Source organism: Buteo buteo, chromosome 29 (genome assembly GCF_964188355.1).
Source record: "Buteo buteo chromosome 29, bButBut1.hap1.1, whole genome shotgun sequence".
NCBI lineage: Eukaryota > Metazoa > Chordata > Aves > Accipitriformes > Accipitridae > Buteo > Buteo buteo.
In genome coordinates, this window is record NC_134199.1 from 60538 (window position 1) to 83732 (window position 23195).

Below are 23195 nucleotides of genomic sequence, written 5' to 3' on the forward strand. Positions count from 1 at the left end.
GGTTCCACCTGCTCTGACCCTCTTAAATTTGCTGCTCCAGATCCCTGGGACAGGTCGGGGGCAATTTGGGGGTGCCAGCTCCATTTTGGAGGAGTCACAAAAAATTTTGGGGTCCCCCAGGCATTTTGGGGTCCCAGAGCATTTTGGGGTTCCCCAGGGTCAGTACTGGTGTGACCCCACATTTTGGGGTGCCCCTTTTTAGGGCTTCACCCCCACTCTGACCCTCTTAATCTACCACTCAATCCCTGGGACAAGTGGGGGGCAGTTTGGGGGTGCCAGCTCCATTTTGGGGGGGGTCCCAAAAAAATTTGGGGTCCCCTGGGGCATTTTGGGGTCCCAGAGCATTTTAGGGTTCCCCAGGGCCAGTGCTGGAGTGACCCCGGTTTTTGGGGTGCCCCTTTTTGGGGCTTCCCCCGCCAGCTTCATGAGCCGGGGGCAAGCTTTGGACCTGTGGGGTTTGATATTTTGGGGGGGGGCCAGGGGAAATTTTGGGGTGCTGGGGGGTGGTGGTGTGGGTTTTGGGGTGCCAGATTTTGGGGTCCCACCTGGCTGCCAGGCGCTTGTGCAGAGCCACGAGTTTCTTGACGTGTTTTTTGCGCAATTCCTTCAGTTCTCGGTATTGCTGCTTCAAAAGCTTCACGTACGCCTTGTGCTGCCGCAGCTCCTCCACCGACTGCGGGGACACCTCTGGGGGGGTTTGGGGGTTCGGGGGGGTCCCCAAAACTCCCCCCCCGCGGGGGGGCATGAAAATTTGGGGGACCCCCCCCCATAACCTGAAAATGGGGGCTACAGCTTTCTAGGAGCAACCTGGATGTTCCATGGTAGTAAATAGGGGGAATTCGGGGTTTCAGGGAGGATTCGGGGGTGTAGGGGGGATTCGGGGGTGCAGGGGGTCCCCCCAAAACTCCTCAGGGGGGGACAGCAATTTGGGGGACCCCCCCCATGATCTGAAAATGGGGGCTACGGCCGTGCCAGGGCACTCTGTCTCTTTTGGGTGACCCAGGGTGAAGATGTGTTGGAGGAGGAGAATTTGGGGGTTCAGGGGGGGATTTGGGGGTGCGGGGGGTCCCCAAAACGCCCGGGGGGGGCACAACAAATTGGGGGACCCCCGAACCCCTCAAACAGGGGCTACAGTCCCCATAAAGCACCCCATGGATCATTTTGGGGGGGGGCCAAGGACGGAGATTTGGGGGACTCCTCCCAGGTATTAGGGGTGCAGCTGGGGGGGTCCCCCCAAATCGGGGAGGGGCCCCCAAATCTTACCTGTGAGGACGCTGGCGATTAGGTCATCCCTCTGCCCTGAGGGGGGGGTGGGAGAAAAAATAAGGGGGGAGCCCCCCAGGGTGTCCCCCCCACCTTGAGCACCCCCAGATTTTGTGGGGGCCCCCAGGGAACTGGGAGCCCCCCCAGATGAGGGGAAGGAAGAACTTGGGGACCCCCAATGGGGGGGTCTTGGGGGAGGGAAGGATTTATTTGGGGGACCCCCCCACTCCAACATCTGCGCTGGGCTTTTAGGGGGGCCCCAGAAGGGGGATTTGGGGGGGACCACCCCCTTACCTGGGCTGGAGACAGGGGGGGGTCCGGGGGGGGGCACCCCGGGGGTGGGGGGGGGCCGGGGCTCTGGGGGGGGGTCGGCGGCCGCTTCCCCTCGTGCCCCCCCTGGGCTCTCACGGGGCTTTTCGGGGCTCTCCTAGGGAAGAGAGGTGGGGTTCAGGGGCCCCCCCAGATCATCTGTGCCCCCCCCCGGGGCCCCCCAAAATCCCCAAGGGCCCCCCCAGATCCACCATAGCCCCCCCAAACCCCTTGGGGACCCTCCCAAAACCCCTCCAGGCCCTCAAAACCCCCTTGGGACCCCCCCAAAACCCTTGCCCCCCCCAAAACCGCTCCAGCCCCCCAAAACCCCCTCAGCCCCTCCAAATCCTCCATAACACCCCAAAATCCTCCCACCCTCCTCATCCATCCCCGCCCCTCTGAGACCCCCCCAAATCCACCACAGCCCCCCCTTAAAACCCCGTGCCCCCCCCAAACCCCCTTGGGGACCCCCCCAAAACCCCTCTGGACACCCCCCAAATCCTCCCACTCTCATCCATCCCAGCCCCCCAAGACGATTTCAACCTCCCCCAAACCTGTCCCAAGGACCCCCCAAATCTTCTGTGACCCCCCCAAATCCCTTGGGAACCCCCCAAAACCCCCTTGGGACCCCCTAAAAAAACCCTTGGCCCCCCCAAACCCTCCATGACACCCCAAAATCCTCCAGTCCCTGCTCATCCATCCCAGTCCCCCACCAAAACCTCCCCTCCCAACCTGTTCCCCCCCCCCCCAAAACCTCTGTAACCCCTTGAAACTTTCCCAGGGTCCCCCCAAACCCCCCCAGAGCCCCCCAAAACCCTCAGGGCCCCCCCAAAAAAACCCTTGGGGACCCCCCAACCTCGCCGTCCCCCATGAGGGCAGCCAGCCGCCGGGCGCGCTGGTCCATCAGGCTGACGTGTTTGATGGGGTTGATCAAAGCCTCGGCATAATCTGGGGGGGGCACAAGAATTGGGGAGTGACTGGGGGGGAAGGGGTCCCCCCCCAAAAAAGGGGGACCCCCCCCAGCACGAATAGGAGCACCCCAAGAAAGGAGTGATAGGGCTAAAGGGAGCTGCCCCACTTTTGACGGGTGGGACACGATCCACCCCCCCGCAAAATATTGGGCCACACCTCCAAAAAGGGGGGGATCCCCATCATGGGATGGGGGGGCACTCAAAAAATGGGGGAAGTGGGGGGCACCCCAAAAATGGGGGCGGGGAAGTGAGGTATCTCGAACATGAGGGAAATTGGGGGTACGGGGGGGGCAAAAATGAGGCAACCCAACAATGGGGAAAATGGGGAGGGTCCCCCAAAAATGGGGGGAAGCCCATAAATAAGGGCACCCCAAAAATAAGGAACACCCAAAAGTGGGGGCACCCCAAAAATGGGAGACATCCCCAAAAGGGGGATACCCTAGGAATGAGAGCCCCCCAAATATGGGGACACCCCATAAGTGAGGGACACCCTCAAAATGGGCACCCCCAAACTAGGGGGCACCCCACAAATGGGGACACCCAGAGAGTGGGGGGACCCCTTAAAAAGGACAGGGGACCCCCCAGAAGTGGAGGGGACCCCCAAAAATAGGGTGAACCCTCTCGAAGGGGTGCTGGGGCTGCCCTGATCACCATTCAGCACCGAGTCCTGGGGTTGCTGGCCCCCCCCCGGGCCCCCAAACTTTTGGGGTGCCCCCCCCAAATCAGGAACCCCCCCAAAACCACAGGGAACCCCCAAAAAGAGGGGGGACCCCCAAAATGGGGTCAAACCTTCACAAATGAGTGCTGGAGCTGCTCTGATCTCCACCCAGCACCAAGCCATGGGGTTCCTGACCCCCCCCAAAACTTTTGGGTTCCCCCCCACCCCAACTCACAGAGGAACCCCCAAAAAGCAAAGGGGACCCCCAAAAAAGAGGGGGGCCCCCAAAAATGGGGTCAAACCCTCATAAACACCCGCTGGGGCTGCCCCAAGTCCCACCCTGGGGCTGCAGCCCCCCCCCCCGCCTTCCAGGCCTTGGGGGGGGGTCCCCTGGGTTTTGGGCCCCCCCCCCGGTTTTGGGGGTGTCATCGTCATCCCCCCCGCACCCTGGTGGCCGTCGGGGACGTAGTCGCAGGCCTCGGTGTGGAGGAGGAGGGCGGGCAGGCAGAGTGGCTGGTTGCTCTCGTTGCGCAGGCAGACATAGTGGTAGCCTGAGGGAGGGGGAAAACAACATGGCGGCTGGGTAAGGCCGGGCACCCCCAAACCTGACCCTGGGGACAGGGACAACCCCCCCCCCCCCGTTGTTATGGCAGCAGGCCCTGCACGGCATTGTGGGTAGGCCCAGACCCCCGTTAATGTGGTAACAGGCTGGCAGCAGGGTATTGTGGGTAGGCCCAGACCCCTGTTACCATGGTAACAGGCCGGCAGCAGGGCACTGTGGGTAGGCCCAAACCCTGGTTACCATGGTAACAGGCTGGTGCATGGCATTATGGGTAGGCCCTGACCCCTGTTACTATGGAAACAGGCTGGCACAGGGCATTATGGGTAGGCCCTGAGCACTGTTACCACAGTAACAGGCTGGGAGCAGGGCACTATGGGTAGGCCCAAACCCTTGTTTCCATGGTAACAGGCTGGCAGCAGGGCACTCTGGGTAGGCCCTGAGCGCTCTTACCATGGTAACAGGCTGGCAGCAGGGCATTGTGGGTAGGCCCAGACCCCCTGTTTCCATGGTAACAGGCTGGCACAAGGCATTGTGGGTAGGCCCTGAGCACTGTTACCATAGTAACAGGCCAGCAGCAGGGCACTGTGGGTAGGCCCAAACCCTTGTTACCATGGTAACAGGCTGGCAGCAGGGCACTCTGGGTAGGCCCTGAGCGCTGTTACCGTGGCAACAAGCTGGTGCAGGGCACTGTGGGTCGGCCTGGCACCCCCAGGCCCCATTGCCACAACACTGTGGGTAGGCCCGACCCTACGGCTGCTCCCCCCACCCCCACCCACGGGGACCCCCCCCACCCACGGGACCCCCCCCCACCCCTGGGGACCCCCCCCCCACCCCCGGCCCCCCCTCACCGGAGCGCAGGGCGGCGACGGGCAGGACGCGGTGACCCAGGAAGCGCCCGCCCTCCTCGTAGGCGGCCACGCGCAGGGAGGCCAGGGAGGGCAGCACCACCTGGGGGGGCACCCGCCTCGCCACTGCCCTCCCAGTTCCCTCCCAGTGCCCTCCCAGTTCCCCTCAGCCCCTACCCAGTGCCCCCCAGATCCCTCCCAATCCTTGCCCAGTGCCCCCCAGTTCTCTTCTGCTCCCCACAAGTGCCTCCCAGTTCACCCCAGTTCCCTTCCAGTCCTCCAAGTGCCCCCCCAGTGCCTCCCAGTCCTTCCCAGTGCCCCCCAGTGCCTCCCAGTCCCCTACTAATCCCTCCCAGTCCCTCCCAGTTCCCCCCACTTTCCTCCCAGTGACCCCTAAATCCCCCCAGTGACCTCCCAGTCCCCTCCCAGTGCCCCCCAGTTTGGCAACTTGTGGAAGAGGAAGGGGTCCTTGTCCCACACGGGGTTGAAGGGGTTCCCCAGTGCCCCCAGCCCCTCCCAGTGCCCCCTAGTCCCTCTCCCAGTCCCTCCCAGTGCCCCCAGTCCCTCCCAGTCCCCTCCCAGTACCCCCCAGTTTGGCACCTTGTGGAAGAGGAAGGGCTCCTCATCCCACACTGGGTTGAAGGGGTTCCCCTGGCAGGGCCGGGTGCGGAACCGCCGCCGCGTGTCCACCGGCAGCCCGAAGACGTCCACCTCCACGTAGACCCCCCCGCGGCGCTCCGACAGGAACTGCCCTGAGATCACCTGGGGAGGGACACCCCAAAATCAGCCTGGCACCCCAACACCAGCCCCAGCACCCCAAAACCTGCCCTGACACCCCCAAACTGCCCTGACACCCCCAAAACCCACCCCCAGCACCCCCAGGCCCCCCGCGGCACTCCAACAGGAACTGCCCTGAGATGACTTGGGGGGGACCCCAAAACCTGCCCTGGCACCCCAAAACCTGCCCGTGCCCTGGGGTAATTAGGGGTAATGGGACCCCTCCCCACCTCTAGGGACATTTGGGAGGGGATCTAGGGACTCCCCCTCCGGATCAATTTTGGGGGGGCTCTAGGGACCCCCCCAGCTCAGTTTTGGGGGGCTGTGGGTATATCCCCCCCCCAAAAGGCATTTTGGCGGGGGCTGCAGGGACTCCCAACCCCTTCGGAGCCATTTGGGGGGCTCTGGGCAGTTCCTGCCCGAGGCCGGAGCCATTTGGGGGGGCCATGGGGACCCCCCCCCACCCCGGGTCAGTTTTGGGGTGTCCCCCCCCACCTGCACCCGCAGGGTGTTGGCGACGATCCCGTCCACCAGATCCTCGGCGAAGGGGTCGAAGGTTTTGTCCCGGCGTCGCATGAACTCGGGTTTGAGCAGGAGCCCGCAGCGAGCGTTGTACTCGAACAGCCCCAGGTTCAGCTGCATCGGTACGTCTGGGGCGCACCATGGGGCAGAGGTGTGGGGCAGGGGTCAGCGCCGTGGGGCAGAGCTGTGAAGGGGCTCGGGGGGGGGGGGGCGCTGGGACTGGGAACAGCCCCAGGTTCGGCCATATCGGTACGTCTGGGGCACGCCGTGGGGCAGAGGTGTGGGGCAGGGGTCAGCGCCGTGGGGCAGCGTCACAGCCGTGGGGTGCTCGGTGCAGCTGTGGGGGTCAGAGGCACGGTGTGCCACGGGGCTATGGGGTGCTGTGGGGCTGTGCTACGGGTCGGGGCCACGTGGTGGGTCACGCCGTGGGTCTGCCGCACCGCGGATTGTACTATGGACCATCTATGGGTCACGCTATGGGGCTGGACCATGCTGTGGGTCAGGGCTGCACTATGGGTCACGCTACGAGCTGGGGGGTGGGCAGTGGGTCGCACTCAGGGCTGCGCTATGGAGAAGGGGGGGGTGGGCACCGCGCTATGGGTCGGGGCCGCGCCGTGGGTCGCGCCGTGGGTCTGACCGAGGGTCTGGAAGTTGAGGGCGGCCATGTGGCAGCCGGCGTTCCAGAAGAGTTGGGGCTGGAAGTTGGAGGAGTCGACGCGGGTGCCCTTGGGGTAGACGCGGCTCAGCTGGCGCTTGTTGTACCTGAGCGTCAAGGACCACGCGACCCACGGCTGCCCCACAGCTGCCCCACGGACGCCCCACAGCCGCTCCGCACCAACCCCCGTACCACTTCCATACAGCCTGATCGGCCCCACACCTGCCCCATCGTCCTCTACACCTGCCCCGGTTGCCCCACAGACCCCGAAACAGCTCCAGAGCACCCCAAAACCTGCTTCTGCCCCCTCCAACAGCCCCATCTTCCCCCACACCCCCTAAAAACCAGCTGTGCACCCCAAAATGCTCCCCAGAAGTCACTAATAGCCCCAGGCACCCCAAAACCCCCTACAGACCCCCAAGGGCACCCCAAAATCAGCTTATATCCAATTAATGCACCCCCAAATCCCTCTATCTCCCCCAAGAGACCCCCAAAACTCACCTCAACCCCCAAATGCACCCCAAAACCCCCTGTATACCCCCAAATGCACCCCAAAACCTGCTTATATACCCCCTTAATGCACCCCAAAATCCCTCTGTCTCCCCCAAGAGCACCCCAAAACTTTCCTTATCCTGCAAATGCACCCCAAATCCCCCTGTATACCCCTAAGAGTACCCCAAAACCACCTTTTACCCCTGGAAAGCACCCCAAAATCCCTCTATCTCCCCCAAATACACCCCAAAACCTCCTATACACCCCCAAATGGACCCCAAACTCTGCTTGTATCCCCTAAAAGCACCCCAAAATCCCCCTATTTCCCCCAAGAGCACCCCAAAACCCACCTACACACCCCCAAACCCACCCCAAAATCACCTCTACATCCCCAAACGCACCATACGCCCCCCCAAAAAAACCCATCTTCCCCCCCCAGAGCATCCCTCTTCCACTTTAAGGGGGTTCCCCCTATTCCAGGGGGGTCTCCTCAAACCCCAGCCCCCCTCCACCCCAGCCCAGGGCCCCCCCAAACCCCCCCCCGGGTGGCGGATACTCCACGAACTCGAGGGGGCTCTTGGTGAGCTGCTCCAGCCCCTTCGTCTCCACGAAGGACGACATCTCAAAGGCCTTGTTGCGTTCTGGGGGGGGGGGGGGGGCAACACCCCCAAATCACCCAAGGGGTTCCCCCCAAAACCCCATTCCCCCCTCAAAATACCCCCAAACCTTCCCAGAGCCCCCCCCAAACATCCCAGCCTCCCAACTCCCCTCCCATGCCCCCCCCCAAACTTTCCCACAGCACCCCCAAGCCCCCCAAACCCCTGAACGCCCCCCCCCCCGGATATCCAAGCCCCCCCTAAACTCCCCCCTCTCCCACCAAATTCCCCCCAGGACCCCCCCAAACCACATCAAGGTCCCCCCAAAACCCCTCACCGTCCCCCAAAATCTCCCCAACCCCCCCCCAAACCCCTGAAATACCCCCGCAGGGTCTCCAAGGCACCCCCAAACGCCATCAGGGCCCCCTAAAACCCTCCAGGCCCCCCCTAAAACCCCTGAAATCCCCCCCTAGGACCCCCGTGACCCCCCCAAATCCCCTCTGACCCCCCCAAACCCCACTGACTGCTGGCAGCCTGGAAGGACTTGAACTTGACGGGCTCGATGTAGTTGACGAGGGTCGACATCTCCTCAGTGGCCGTCACCTCGCTGCTGGCCGTGCCCTGCGCCCCGCACCCCAAAATCACTCTGGGGGCCCCAAGAACCCCTTGGGGTCCCCCCCAAACCTCCTGGGATCCCCCAAACAACCCTTGGGGTCCCCCCAAACCTCCCCAACTCCCTCTAAACTCCTTGGGGTCCCCTTAAATCCCCCTGGGGTCCTCCCCCAAACTCCCTCAGGTCCCCCAAACATTCACTGGGCCCCCCCCCAAGCTCTCCGGGGTCCCCCCAAATCCCCCCCAGGTCCCCACAACTTGCCGGGGTAACCCCAAACCTCACCAGGTCCCCCCCAACTCCCTGGGGTCCCCCCAAATTCACCTGGCTCTGCTCAACACCCCATGCCTCCCCCAAATCCCACCAGTGTCCCCCAAAAGTCCCCCAGGCCGTCCCCCCCATACCTCGCCCCCTGCCCAGGATACCCCAGGGCCCCCTGCAGCCCCCCCAAACCCCTCAGGGGTTCCCTAAAACTGCCCAGGGTCCCCCCAAACTCTCCAGACACCCCAAAACCCCCCAAAGCCCCTCTAAAACCGTCCCAGACCACCCCCAAAGCCCCCCCAGACCCCTCCCACCCCTCCCATCACTCCCCAGGGCCCCCCAAATCCCTCAAGGGCCCCCCTCAAAATCACCCACCTCGTCCGTCGTCGGCTTCTTCATCTCTGGCAGCTCCTCCTCCTCCTCCTCCTCACTGTCAGCCTCGCGGTCTGGGTGGGTGTGGTGTGTGAATTTGGGGGACCCCCGCACCTCCCCAATATCCCCCTGCACTCCCAAATCACTTCCTAGTACCCCCAGATCGCCCCATCCCCCTTTGCACCCCCCAACTCACCCCCTGGCACCCCCTGGCCCCCCAAAATCCCCATCAGCACCCCCAAAACTCCCCCTGGCACCCCCAAATCCCCTCTGCACCCCTAAATCTCCTGCTAGCACCTCCAAATTCCTCCAAGCATCCCATGAACATCTCTGCACCCCCAAATCCTGCTTGGCACCCCCATATCCCTCTGGCACCCCCTGAATACCCCCTGCACCCCTAAATCTCCCCCTGGCACCTGCAATCACCCCCCAGAACTCCATGAATGCCCCCAACACCCCCAAATTCTCCCAAACACCCCCAAACCTACCCCCAGGACCCCCAAATCCCCCCCAGCATCCCCAAATCCTCCCAAGCACCCCCAAATTTCCCCCTGGCACCCCCAAATCCCTCTCAGCCCCCCAAAATCTCCCCCAGCACCCCCAAATCTCCCCTGGCACGTCCAAATCCCTCTGAGCTCCCACCCAAATCACCCCCAGCACCCCCAAACTCACCAATAGATTTTCGGGGTTCACCCAGCTTGGGCCCCTTCTCCTCCCCATTGGGTACTGGGGGGATCCCAGTTTCGGAGTGTTCTGTGAGGGGGGGGCCTGTCGGGGAGCAGGATGTGAGAGGGGACCCCAAAGCCCAGTCTGGGGGTGCCCAGGAGTTTTGGGGGGCATAACACAGTTTGGGGGGGTAGAAGAGTTTGGGGGGGCTCCTTACAGATTTTGGGGTGCTATATAGGGAGATGGGGGGTTCGGGGGTGGGGTGGTATTTGGGGGGAGTTGGTGCAGGTGAGGTTTGGGGTGCAGGGGGAGGTTTGGGGGTACCAGGGTTGCTGATGCAGGGCTGGAGCAGTTTGGGGTGTGGTTTTGGGGTCCAGGGAGGGGTTTTGGGGTGCAGGGGAACTTTAGGGGTACAGGGTGAGGTTTTGGGGTGCAGGAGGAAGTTTGGGGTTTAAAGGAGAGGGTTTGGGTGCAGGGATTGCTGGCACCAGGCTGGTTTGGGGTGCAGGTGTAGTTTTGGGAGTTCAGGGCGAGGGTTTGGGGGTTCAGGGGATGGTTTTGGGGTGCGGACAGGTTGGGGTGCAGGGGCACTGGCACAGGGCTGGAGCCATTTGGGGGCACAGGTGGGATTTGGGGGTGCAGAGGGGAGGTTTTGGGGTGCAGAGGGGAAGTTTTGCAGTGCAGCAGGGAGGTTTTGGGGTACCCGGGTCGCTGGCGCCGGGAGTTTTGGGGCGCAGGTTGGGGGGGCCGGGGGCTGGCCTCGGGCGCCGCTTCTTGTTCTTCACCAGGATCCGGCCCAGCAGGTCCTGGGGGCTGGGCAGGGGCACCCCTGGCTCCAGCTGCAGCACCCCAAAAGTCACGGGGGGGCCCCCCCACTTTCCAACCCCCCAAATCCTTCCCTGTAACCCCAAATCCAGCCAAACCCACCCAACCTTGATGGCACCCCCCAAAACCCAGCCCCACACCCCCAAAATCCCACACCCCCTGCACCCCCAAATCTTCCCTGCACCCCCAAATCCAACCCTGCCCATCCAACCCCTAAAACCCAGCCCTGTACCCCCAAAACCTACCCCCACGCCCCAAAATATTCTCCAAATCCAGCCTTGCCACCCCAATTATAGCTCTGTAGCCCCAAAATCCAGCCCCACGCCCCAGAATCCTGCCTGGCACCCCCAAATCTTCCCCTGCACCCCCAAATCTTCCCTTGTACCCCCAAACCCCAACCTTGCACCCCGAAAAGCCCATCCTTATACCCCCAAATCTTCCCCTGTACCCCCAAATCCAGCCCTGCACTCCAAACTTCCACTGCACCCCCAAAACCCAGACCTACACCCCCAAATTCGGGCCTGCACCCCCAAACCTGCACTGTACCCCTGAAACCCAGCTCTGCACCCCCAAATCTTCCCCTGTACCCCCAAATCCAGTTCTGCACCTCTAAATCTTTCCTTGTACCGCCAAATCCAGCCCTGGACCTCCAAATTCAGCCCTGCACCCCCAAACCCCACCCCTGCACCCCAAATCCACCCCTGCACCCCTAAAACCCCATTTTTTACCCCCACATCCAGCCCTGCACTCCAAACTTCCAGTGCACCCCCAAAACCCAGCCCTACGCCCCCCAAATTCGGCCCTGCACCCCTGAAACCCAGCTCTGCACCCCCAACTCCTCCCCTACACCCCCAAAATGCAGCTCTGCACCCCCAAACCTGCACTGACCCCCCCAGACACCCGCAATTCCCCTCCTGCATGCCTAAAATCCACCGTGCCCCCCAAACCCTCTCCTGTATGCCCAACCCACCCCCCTGCACCCCCAAACCCCCCCTGCACACCCCAAACTCCCCCCTGCACCCCCCAAACTGACGGGGTACTTCTCCAGGGGGTCGATGAGCAGCGCGTCCCCGAATATGTTGCGGCAGTACTCGGCCATCTTCGCCTGCTGCTTGGCCCTGGGGAGGGCGGAATATTGGGGTGCTGAGGGGGTCCCCCAAATCCACAGGCCCTGCCCCCCCCAATTTTGGGGTGAAAAAGGGGTTTCGGGGGGTTATCCCTCCTCCTTCAGTATTCCTCCTGCTTGCATCCAGCTGGTTTTGGGGAGGGGGTCAGGGACGTTTTGGGGGGGACCCTGGGAAGGGGGGGCTCTGAGGGATTTGGGAGTACCCCAGGAATTTTTGGGGACCCCACAGGATTTTTAGGGACCCCTGGGGGGTCCTCCCAAATCCTCCCAATGGGATTTGGAGTTCAAAGGAATGACGGAAGACCCTGGAGGTTTGGGGAGGACCCTGCGGGTTTGGGGGGACCCTGGAGGTTTTGTGGGGACCCCAAGAAGTTTGGGGGGACCCCAAGGCACTTGGGGGGACCCCTGAAGGTTTGGGGGGGACTCACGAATCTACGTGGTTCTCGAAGGAGAGGATAACGGGGTATGGCGAAGTCTTGAAGGCGCTTTCAGCGATGGCCTCGATCACCTCCTGCCAGGCAGGAAAAGGGGGTTCAGGGGGGCACCCCAAAAACTGGGACCCCCCCAAAGGGGCTGTGGCAGCCCAAGAGGGGTCTTTGGGGGGACTCCCTGGGTTTTGGGGGGGTCTTAAAGGAGGTCTGGGTGCTCAAGAGTGGCCCATTGTGGGTGCTATGGGGCCAGGGCAGTTTTGGGGGGGCCTTTGGGTAGTTTTGGGGGGCTTTGGGTAGTTTTGGGGGGCTCAGGGGGTTTTGGGGGACCCCCAAGTTTTTGGGGAGACACCTTGAAGGGGATCTCGGTGGTCACGGTGAAGTCTCAGGTGATGAAGGGCTGGTGGCTCTGGGTGGGTGCTGTGGGGTCTAGGTGGGTGCTATGGGGCCAGGGCAGTTTTGGGGGGCTTTGGGTAGTTTTGGGGGGCTCGGGGGGTTTTGGGGGACCGCCAATTTTTGGGGGGGCACCTTGAAGGGGATCTCGGTGGTCATGGTGAAGCCGTGGGTGATGAAGGGCTCCTCGTCGGGGGGTCGCCCCTTCCAGCAGTCGAGCTCGATGCAGCGGCAGCCGCTCAGCAGGACCTGCCGGTACATCTCCACCGAAGAAGCCCCCGTCAGCTGCCCCGCTGGGGGGCCGAGGGGCGGTCAGAGATGAGGGGGGCACCCCAAAACCATGACACCCCCACAAACCCCCCGCACCCTAAAACAGCCCCAACCCGAGGGACCCACCTGACACTCCCTGGGGATCCCCCGGGCACCTCCGAGTAGCCCCTGGACACCCCCAGTCCCCCCTAATCCAGGACCCCCCCCATTGCGCAGGGACCCCCCAATATATGAGGGACCCCCCCGTCCCCCAATATGTGAGGGACCCCCCCCAAGACCCCAGGGACCCCTCCCCATAGCCCAGGAACCCCTCCAATACCCCAGGGACCCCCAAAACAACCCCAGTCTCCCCCCCCCAGTACCTCAAAATGCCCCAGGCACCCCCCCGGGTGCCCCCCCCCAGTTTTTTGGGGTACAGGGGTGACAAATGCCCCTCACCCCAAGTTTTTGGGGTACAGGGGAAGCAAATACCCCCTCCAAGGTTTTTTGGGGTGCAGCCGAGGTATGTGCTGCCCTCAGGACCCTGCAAGGTACCCCCCCACCCCCCGCTCCCCCCAGGTTTCTGGGGTACAGGAGGGGTAGGTACCACCCTAACCCCCCCCCTCAGGTTTTGGGGTGCAGGGGGGGTTTTGGGGTACCGGTGAGGTAGGTGTTGTGGGAGGAGTTGATGAAGTAGCTGGGGAGGGGCTGGGTCATGTCCTGGTGCAGGCGCAGGGTTTCGGGGGGCACGATGCTGTTCTCTTCCCCCCCCAGGAACTGTCCGAACCCCTCCATCGACATCTGGTCTGGGGGGGGGGGGGGGGGGGGGCATGCAGGCATGGGGTCATCGACACCCACCCCCAAAAAAAAGACCCCCACCAGTGCTGCCATCTGACACCCGCAACCCCCAAAATTCCCTGCTGGGACCCCAAATCTGCCCCAGGGACCACCCAAGGAGCTTCCCAGCACCCCAAAATCCCCCATTCCTCTGACCCTGCGGCCCCCCAACCCCCCCAAGCCCCCACCCCTGAGACCCCCCAGGACCCCCCAAACCACCTTCCAACTGCCCCAGGAGCCCCCCAAAACCCCCAAACCCTCCCAAGACACCCCAAATCACCTTCCAGTCCCCCAGGACCCCCCAAACCCTCCTTCAAGACCCCCAGGAGCCCCCCAAGCCCCCTCCCCCCAAACCCTCTTTTAGAACCTGCCAAACCCTCCTTTAAGGTGCCCAGCCCCACTGGAGACCCCCCAAAACCCCAACCCTGAGACCCCAGCACCTCCTGAACCCCCTTCCAGCCCCAGAGAACCCCCAAACCTTCCTTCAAGAGCCCCCAAACCCCCTTCCTGGTCCCCCCAAATCCTACTTCAAGGCACCCAAACCCCCTTGGGACTCCCCAAAATCCCCTCGGGACCCCAACCTTGACACCCCCAGAACACCCTCAACACCTCCAGGACCCCCAAATCCCCTTCCAGCCCCCCAGGAACCCCCAAACTCTCCTTCAAAACCCCCAAAACCCCCTCAGGACCCCCCAAAATCCCCAACTCCTCCATCCCTGAGCCCACCAGCACCACCCCAAGACCCCTAGAACCCACCAAAACCTCCTTCAAGACCCCCCCAAATTCCCCTTAACCCTCTTCAAGACTCCCAAGATCCCCCCCCAAACCTCTTTCAAGACCCCCATGACCCCTCCAAAACTCCTTCCAGCCCCAGAGGACTCCCCAAAACCTTCTCCAAGAACCCCAAATCCCCCCCCCAAACCCTCTTCCAGCCCCTTCAAAGCCCTCAACCATCCTTCAAGCCTCCCCAAAAAACCCTCAGGACCCCTCCAAACTCCCTGGAGATCCCCCAAAACTCCCACTTCTCCCACCCCTGACACCCCTCCAGACCCCCCCAAGACCAAGACCCCCCCCCCCAAGACCCCCCCCGGACCCACTGACCCCTCTCCCGAAATTGCTGGTTGGGCTCGTAGCGCTCGATGAGCTGCCGGGTTTGTTCAGGGCTCAACGGGGGGAAGAGGACCTCGTTGAGTCGGGGGTCCCGCTGTCGCGTGTTCACAAACTCCCGTAGCTGCTCCAGGCTGACGTAAGGCTTCCCTGCTGCCCCGCTGTCGGTAACAAGGTTGGGGGGCAGTCAGGGAACCCCAAAAAAACAAAAGAAACCCCCCTGTGCCCCCCCAAAATACTCCTCTGGGACTCTGAAAGTCCTGAGAGAATCCAACGGTGTGAGGGAGCACCCCAAAGCTTGCAAGGAGGTCATGGTGGCAACCATCCAGTTGGGAGCCTAACCTTCTTGTAGGAGACTCTCCATACCCAAAACTGGGGTGTCAGGGGCACCCCAAAACCCTCAGAGCACCCCAAAACCCACCCAGGACCCATAACACTCAAGGGAACCCCAAAACCACCATGAGCACCCACCAGCACAAGGCAGCACCCCAAAGAAGCTCATGGTGGCACCCACCCCAACCTGCTCATAGGTGCTCCCCATAGCCAAAATGGAGGTGTCAGGGGCACCCCCAAACCCTCAGAGCACCCCAAAACTGCCATAAGACCCATAAGACTCCAGGGAACCCCAAAAGCCCCATGAGCACCCAGCGATGCAAGGGAACACCCCAAAGTCTGCAAGGAGCCCGTGGGTGTCACCCAACTCAGGTGGGACCATGATCTACTCATGCAGGCTCTCCATACCCAAAATGGGGGCGTCAGGGGTACCCCAAAACCCTCAGAGCACCCCAAAATTGCCATAAGCCCCATAACACCCAAGGGGACCCCAAAACCCTCATGAACACCCAACAGCACAAAGGAGCACCCCAAAGCCTGCCAGGAGGTCATGGTAGCAACCACCCGTGTGGGACTTTGACGTGCTCATAGGTGCTCCCCATAGCCAAAATGGGGGTGTCAGGGGCACCCCAAAACCCTCAGGGCACCCCAAAACCCACATGGAACCCATAACACTCAAGGGAACCCCAAAACCCTCATGAGCACCCAACAGTACAGGGGAGCACCCCAAAGAAGCTCATGGTGGCACCCATGCCAACCTGCTCATAGGTGTTCCCCACAGCCAAAAGGGGGTGTCAGGGGCACCCCAAAACTCTGAGCACCCCAAAACCCTCCCCATAGCACCCACAACGCTCTGCACCCCAAAACTGGGGCTTTGGGGGGTGACTCACATCTCGAGGAGGATCTTGTCGATGTCGGGGCGCAGGCAGAGCTTGCTCAGGAACCGCCTGAAGGTGTCGAGGGTGAACTCCTCAGGGGGGATCGCCTCGCTCTGGGGGCACCCCAAAAATTTAGGGGGGGCCCAAGAACCCCCTCGTCCCTCTCCCCAGCCCCCCAAGCCTTCCCCTGCCCTCCCCCCAAACCACTCAGGAGCCCCCCAAAACCTTGGTGGAACCCATAGAAATGATATGGTGGCAGCACCCCCAAAAATGACATGGGCACCCCCAAATTGTGAACCCCAAACCAAGGACACACAGAAATAGGGGTGAAATTGGAATTGGGAGGGGGGAACCCCCAAAATTCTGGGGCACCCTAAAGTTGGGGGGCCCTAGAGTGTTGGGATCCCATAGGGGGAGGTGCAAAGTGGGGAGGGTGTGTAAAATTGGGGTACACTGGGGGATGAGGGGGGGTTTTGGGGAACCCCTGTATAGACTTTGAGGGACACAGAGAGTTTGGGAGGACACCTACAGCCCCCCAAACGCTGGGGGGGGGCACCCCAAGGATTTTGGGGCTTACCAGAGAACCCCAATAAAAAAGATCATTGCCCCCCCCCAAAACGTGCAGAGCAGGATGAGGGAACCCCGATACTTTGGGGGTGACCTCAAAATAGAGGGGGGCACACCACCAGAATCATGGGATATTTTGGGGGGGCCCTCGGGAATTCAGACAGGGGCGGGAGGGGCTCAGGAACCCCCTGAAAATTTGGGGGGCCCCTATTTTTTGGGGGGGCCATACCCGGTTACAGCTGAGGCCGCAGGACTCCAGCGCCGTCTCCACCCGCTTCTTGTCAGCCGAGAACATCTTCAGGATGCTGGGGGGGGAACCCCGAAATTGGAGGGGCCCCCTAAAATTGGGGGGCCCCAGAAATTGTGGGGGCCTCAAATTGCAAAGGACCGGAGAAACGGGGTGAGGCTGAAATGGGGGGACCCCAAAATTGAGGTGTGCCAGGAAGGTGGGGGGGGCTGAAGGGGGACCCCAAAATTGGGAGGAGCACAAAATTGGGGTACCCCCTCCCCTAAGAATGGGGGAACCCAGAATTGGGGTGAACCTGAAATTGGGGGGGACCCATGACTTGGTATTGAGGGGTTTAAGAAGTTTTGGGGGGCTGGAAGGGACCCCAAAAAAGTGGGACCCCCCCAAAAAAGGGGCACCCCAAAAATGGGGGACCCCAAAAACATGGGGGGCATGAGAACCCCAAAATTTGGGCAGACACTGTAACAAGCGGATCCCCAAACTTGGGTGGCGCCAAAAGCTGGAGTGGGAAAAGTGGGGACACCCTAAAAATTGGGGTCCTGTAAAATGAAGGGAGCTTGCAAGTGGGGGGGTCCCCAAATTTTTTTGGGGGGGCCCCACTGAGTGTTGGAGACCCCAAAATTCAGGTTTGGGGGGTGTCCCTAGGAGGGGGATATTCTGGGGGACCCCAAATTTTAGAGTGAAATTTGGGGTATTGTGGGGGGGATCCCTCAAGGTTTAAGGGACCCTACTTTAGGGGGGAGCCCCCAAAAATTTTGGGGGGGGTCACTCACTTTTTCACAGGGATTCGCCCATCCTGGTTCACCTGCAGCTTCAGCTTCGTGTAACTGGGGGGGGGCGGGGTGCAAGGTTGAGGGGAGCCCCTGACACCCCACTTTTGGGGGTGACACCCCAAAACATGGGGAGGTTTTTGGGGGGAGCCCGGCAGAGTTGGGGGGGGGGAAATTGGGGGGTGGAGGCAGTTTGGGGGGCAGGAGGGCAATAGCGGGGTTTGGGGGGGGCGGGAGGGATGGAGGTCCTTGATTTGGGGGTGCAGGAGGGAATCAGAGGATGTCTGGAAAGGATTTGGGGTTCAGGACAGATTCGAGGGGTCACTGGGAAGGATTTAGGGGTGCAGGAGGGATTTGGGGGTCTCTGGGAAGGATTTGGGGGTATAGGAAGGATTTGGGAGCGCAGGAGGAATTTGGGGGGTCTCTGGGAAGGATTTGGGGGTGCAGGAGGGATTTGGGAGTGCAGAAGGGATTGGGGGGGTTGCTGGGAAGGATTTGGGGGTGTAGGAGGGATTTGGGAGTGCAGGAGGGATTTGAGGGGTCTCTGGGAAGGATTTGGGGGTGCAGGAGGGATTTGGGAGTGCAGAAGGGACTTGGGGGGTTGCTGGGAAGGATTTGGGGGTGTAGGAGGGATTTGGGAGTGCAGGAGGGATTTGAGGGGTCTCTGGGAAGGATTTTGGGGGTGCAGGAAGAATTGGGGGGTGCAAAGAGCATCTGCAAACATGAGGGCACAGGGACGCAGGGGTACAGGCACAGGAGGTTTTTTTGGGGGGGCTGCAGGCTTTCGGGGGGCCATGGGGTGGGTTTTGGGGGAGCAGGGGGGGGTTGGGGTGCAGGGGGGGTTTTGGGGGGACTCACGCTTTGCGCAGGAAGGTGTTGCGGGAAGCGTTGCGTGCCATGATGTTGGTTGCCAGCTTGAAGAGCTCGTCCGTCCACACCTGGGGGGGACACCCCAAAACCCCGGGGTCCCATCAGCACCCCCCACCCAGCTGCCCCCAAGCCCCCCCATGGCCCCCCCAAACCCCCAGGAACCCCCTCAAATGGGGTGTCGTTCCCCCCCCAACCTCCCACGGACCCCCCAGATGCCCAGGGGACCCCCCAGGAACTCCACAACCCCCCCCCAGTTGGTTCCCAGAGCCCCCCCAAAACCCCCTGGGTCCCCCAAATGGGCACCCAGAGTCCCCCAAGACCCTTAGGGAGGACCCTGAGCCTCTCAAGACCCATTGGGACCCCCCAGAATCCCCCAAGTCCCCCCCTGACTCCCCCAGAGCCCCCCCCGCACCCCAAAAATGGGCACCCTGAGCCCATCAGCCCCCCCCAAATGGACTCTCTGAGCCCCCCAAGACCCTCAGAGCCCCCCCCAGGGACTCCCCAAGACCCTTAGAGTCTCCCCAAGACCCCCTGAAACCTCCCAGGGACCCACAATCGGGGCTCCCCCACCCAGCACCCCCCCAAATGGGCTCTCAGAGCCCCCCAGGACCTCCTGGGACCCCCCCGACCCCCTAGAGACCCCCAAATGGGCACCCTGAGCCCCCCAAGACCCTCAGGGACCCCCCAAGTCCCCCCACAGCCCCATGATAGATACTCCCAGAGCCCTCCAACGCCCCCCAGCCCCCCCAAAGAGGGCTCCCGAAGACCCCCAGTCCCGTGTGTTGCCCCCCCCCCCAGCACCCACGGGTGCCACCTTGGCGACGTCGTCCTGGACGGCCACGAAGTTGAGGAAGGTGACGTTGACCATGTCGGGGCCGTGGACCACGGTGAGGAGCCGCTCCTGGGGGTGCCCCCCGGGGTCCCCGAAACCCAGCACCTCCCGCGTCCGGGGGTCCTGCGCAAAGGACGGCACCCATGGGTGCCCCCGCCTCTGCCGCGGGGGAGCCGCCGGCACCCCCAAACGGGGCAGCCGGTACCCCGATACGGAGCATCCGCGGCAAGGCGATACGGGGCGCCCAGCGCCCACAGCACCCCGAAATACGCACCCGGCCCCCCCAAAATGGGCACCCAGCACCCCAAAGAGGGCACCCAGCCCACCCACAGCACCCCAAAACAGGACAACTGACACCCACAGCACCCCAAGACAGGCACCCAGCACCCCGAAATGGGCACCCAGCACCCACAGCACCCCAAAAAGGGCACCCAGCACCCCAAAACGGGGCACTCGGCACCCACTGCACCCCAAAACGGGCACCCAACAGCCATGGCACCCCAAAAAGGGCACCCAACACCCCCAAAAAGGGGCACTCAGCACCCAGAGCACCCTGAAAATGTGCACCCAGCCCCCACAGCACCCTGAAAACAGGCACCCAGCGCCCCAAAACAGGACAACTGACACCCACAGCACCCCAAGACAGGCACCCAGCACCCACAGAACCCCAAAAAGGGCACCCAGTGCCCCAAAAAGGGGCACCCAGCATACACTGCACCCCAACACAGGACAAGTAACACCCACAGCACCCCAAGACAGGCACCCAGCACCCCAAAACGGGCACTCAGCACCCACAGCACCCCAAAAAGGGCACCCGGCACCCCGAAATGTGGCACTCAGCAACCACAGCACCCCAAAACAGGCACCCAGCACCCACAGCACCCCAAAACAGGACAACTGACACCCACAGCACCCCAAAACGGGCACTCAGCACCCCAAAACAGGCACTCAGCACCCACAGCACCCCAAAACAGGCACACAGCACCCCAAAAAGGGCACCCAGCACACCCCAAAACAGGACAACCGACACCCACAGCACCCCAAAAAGGGCACCCAGCACCCCAAAACGGGGCACTCGGCACCCACTGCACCCCAAAACGGGCACCCAACAGCCATGGCACCCCAAAAAGGGCACCCAACACCCCCAAAAAGGGGCACTCAGCACCCAGAGCACCCTGAAAATGTGCACCCAGCCCCCACAGCACCCTGAAAACAGGCACCCAGCGCCCCAAAACAGGACAACTGACACCCACAGCACCCCAAGACAGGCACCCAGCACCCACAGCACCCCAAAAAGGGCACCCAGTGCCCCAAAACAGGGCACTCAGCACCCACAGCACCCCAAAAAGGGGCACCCAGCATCCACTGCACCCCAACACAGGACAACTAACACCCACAGCACCCAAGACAGGCACCCAGCACCCCAAAATGGGCACTCAGCACCCACAGCACCCCAAGACAGGCACCCAGCACCCCAAAAAGGGGCACTCAGCACACAGAGCATCCCAAAAACAGGCACCCAGCCCCCACAGCACCCCAAAAAGGGCACCCAGCACCCTGAAAACAGGCACCCAGCCCCGACAGCACCACAAAACAGGCACCCAGCACCCCAAAACAAGGTCTCCCTGATTGTTATTGTAGGGTCTCCCGTATTTACATCCTGCTCCTCATTGTTATTGCGGGGTCCCCCATGTTTACGTGGGGTCTCCCAGGGTCCAGCAGGACACCCCCACTCCGGCTTGTTATTGTAGGGTCCCCAGTGTTTACGCAGGGTCTCCCAGAGTCCTGCAGGACACCCCCCCACCGCAATTTGTTATTGTAGGGTCTCTGGTGTTTACATAGGGTCCGCCAGAGTCCTCTAAGATCGTCCCCCCCCGGTTTGATATTGTAGGGTCTCTGCTGTTTACGTAGGGTATCCCAAGATCCCGCAGGTTCCCCCCACCCCAGTTTGTTATTGTAGGGTCCCCAGTGTTTACGTAGGGTGTCCCAGAGTCCTGTAACCCCCCGCCCTCGTTTGTTATTGTAGGGTCTCCAGTGTCTAGGTAGGGTCTCCCAACACCCCCCAGAATCGCCCCCCCTCCCCAGTTTGTTATTGTAGGGTCTCCAGTCTTTATGCCCCCCCACCTCACCTTGGGCACCCGTGCATAGCGCCCGGTCCGGGTGTCGCGGATGACGCTGATGTCCAGCAGGTCGACCTCCTGCGGGGAGACCCCCCCCACACCCCAAAAAGGGACCCCAGAATCGAGAAGTGCCCTTCCCCCCTTTCAGAGGCACCCAGGCATCCGCCCCCCCCAGGAGGGACCCAGGCACCCTCAGCGGGGGTGGGGCGAGGGGGGGGAACGACACTTCCTGAAGGATGCCGGGTGGGGGGGAGGGCGTGGGAAAGGGCACCCTACCCCCCCACCCCCGGATGCCTGGGTTCCCTGGGGAAGGGGGAAGGGCAAAGGGTGTCGTGTGTGTGTCCCCCCCCCATCTCAGGGACCCAGACGTCCGGGCAGGGGCTGATAAGGGCGAAGGCTTCCGGGTGGTGGGGAGGGGTGGGGATGTTTTAGGGGGGGCTGGAGGGGATTTGGGGGACCAAGAAGTTCTGGAAAGGTTTTCGGGGGGGTCTGGAGGGCAACTGGGGGGGGCTGCAGTGGTCCCAGGGGGGATATTGGGGATTTGGGGGGATTTGGGGGGGCCAAGAAGTCCTGGAAAGGTTTTCAGGGGTTCTGGAGGGCAACTGGGGGGGCTTCAGTGGTCCCGGGGGGATATTGGTGATTTGGGGGTCCAAGAAGTCCTGGAAAGGTTTTTAGGGGGGTCTGGAGGGCAATTTGGGGGGGCTTCAGTGGTCCCAGGGGGGATATTGGGGATCCTGGGGGGGATTTGGGGGAGTCGAGAAGTCCTGGAAAGGTTTTCAGGGGGGTCTGGAGGGCAATTTGGGGGGCTTCAGTGGTTCCAGGGGTGATATTGGGGATCCTGGGGGGGGGCCTGGGAGTCACAGCAGGATTTTGGGGATCCCAAGGGGTCTCAGGGGATATTTTGGGGGGTCTTGATGGGGACTTTGGGGGGCTTGGTGTCATCTGAAGGACACAGGGGGATTTGGGGATTCCTACGGGGGCTCAGGGGGGAATTTGGGGGGCACCAGGATTTTGGGGGACCCTGGGGGTCTCTTTTGGGGTCCCCAGGAGGGATTTTGGGGTGACTGGGGGGAATCCTGGGATTTTGGGGGGCTGGGGGGGGGGCTGTCTGGTGTATTGGGGGCACTGGGTGAGCCTGGGGCAGATCTGGGGGGACATGGGGGGATTTGGGGAGGCCATGGGGGGCTTAAGGGGGCGTAAACGAGGGGGGAACCAACTTGGGGTGCAAATCAGGCATTAGGTTTTGGGGGGCAGATTTGGGGGGGTCGTCTCGTTGCTCCCAATTATGGGGGAGGGAAGAGTTTGGGGGGGTGCCAAGTTGGGGTGCCAGGAATTTGGGGGTGCAAACTGGGGTGCCAGTTTTGGGGGTGCTGGTTTGACCGGTGCCAAGCGGGATGGGAGGATTTTTAGGGTGCAGCTTTGGGGGGTGCCGGGGGTGGGGGGTGGTGCTGGGGGGTGGGGGGGGGGAAGGTGTTGCAGGGGACAGGAGCGAGGCGCAGCTTTGGGGGTGCCAGGTTTTGGGGTGCCCCTCACCATGCTGGGGCCGGTCCAGTAGAGGAAGAAGCCGTCGGGGTCGACACGCAGCGTCACCAGGGTGCGGGTGGCCGGTTCCTGGGGGGGGGCACTGGGTCAGATGGGGGGTCCCCAAAACCCCCCGACCCCCCCCCCAAAACCCTCTCAGCACCCCCTATTCCCCCACCCCAAATCCCCAGGGACCCCCCCCCCCAGCAACCCCCCCGCTTTCCTGTACCACAGACCCCAAAATTATCTGGGACCCTCCCCAGGACCTCAACAATTCCCAAGTGCCCCCCAAAACCCCCCAGGGACTGCAAAACCCCCCAGGGAACCCCTAAACCACACAGAGACAACCTCATGGACCCCAAAACATCACAGGCACCCCCCAAATCCACCAAGGAAGACCCCAGGGGACCCCAAAACCACACAGGGAGCCCCCCAAAAGCCATAGAAAGCTTCCAGGGACCACCAAAACCAGCCCAGGGACCCCCAAGAACCCCCAAAACACCCAAGGAGGCCCCCAAAACACGTAAGGAACC

At 62.4% G+C, this 23195-nt stretch overlaps 1 protein-coding gene across 3 annotated transcripts in view; it reads right to left on the reverse strand.

Moving 5' to 3' along the window:
* The window catches only part of PLCB3 (phospholipase C beta 3), a 31941-nt gene that overhangs the window by 5566 nt on the left and 3180 nt on the right, over positions 1–23195 (reverse strand). For all 3 annotated transcript variants that reach the window (XM_075059503.1, XM_075059502.1, XM_075059501.1), the window contains exons 2-27: positions 22675–22752; positions 21151–21219; positions 19004–19144; positions 18178–18257; positions 17323–17376; positions 16532–16607; positions 15748–15848; positions 14519–14685; positions 13240–13386; positions 12467–12624; positions 11939–12021; positions 11418–11502; positions 10263–10398; positions 9566–9661; positions 8897–8967; positions 8175–8271; positions 7611–7695; positions 6545–6669; positions 5881–6035; positions 5209–5370; positions 4612–4711; positions 3648–3752; positions 2429–2520; positions 1558–1690; positions 1264–1299; positions 546–687 (exon numbers count right to left, since the gene is read on the reverse strand). In XM_075059503.1, the coding sequence (XP_074915604.1) occupies positions 546–687; positions 1264–1299; positions 1558–1690; positions 2429–2520; positions 3648–3752; positions 4612–4711; positions 5209–5370; positions 5881–6035; positions 6545–6669; positions 7611–7695; positions 8175–8271; positions 8897–8967; positions 9566–9661; positions 10263–10398; positions 11418–11502; positions 11939–12021; positions 12467–12624; positions 13240–13386; positions 14519–14685; positions 15748–15848; positions 16532–16607; positions 17323–17376; positions 18178–18257; positions 19004–19144; positions 21151–21219; positions 22675–22752 (2774 nt within the window). The remainder of the gene's footprint in view (positions 1–545; positions 688–1263; positions 1300–1557; positions 1691–2428; positions 2521–3647; positions 3753–4611; positions 4712–5208; positions 5371–5880; positions 6036–6544; positions 6670–7610; positions 7696–8174; positions 8272–8896; positions 8968–9565; positions 9662–10262; positions 10399–11417; positions 11503–11938; positions 12022–12466; positions 12625–13239; positions 13387–14518; positions 14686–15747; positions 15849–16531; positions 16608–17322; positions 17377–18177; positions 18258–19003; positions 19145–21150; positions 21220–22674; positions 22753–23195) is intronic.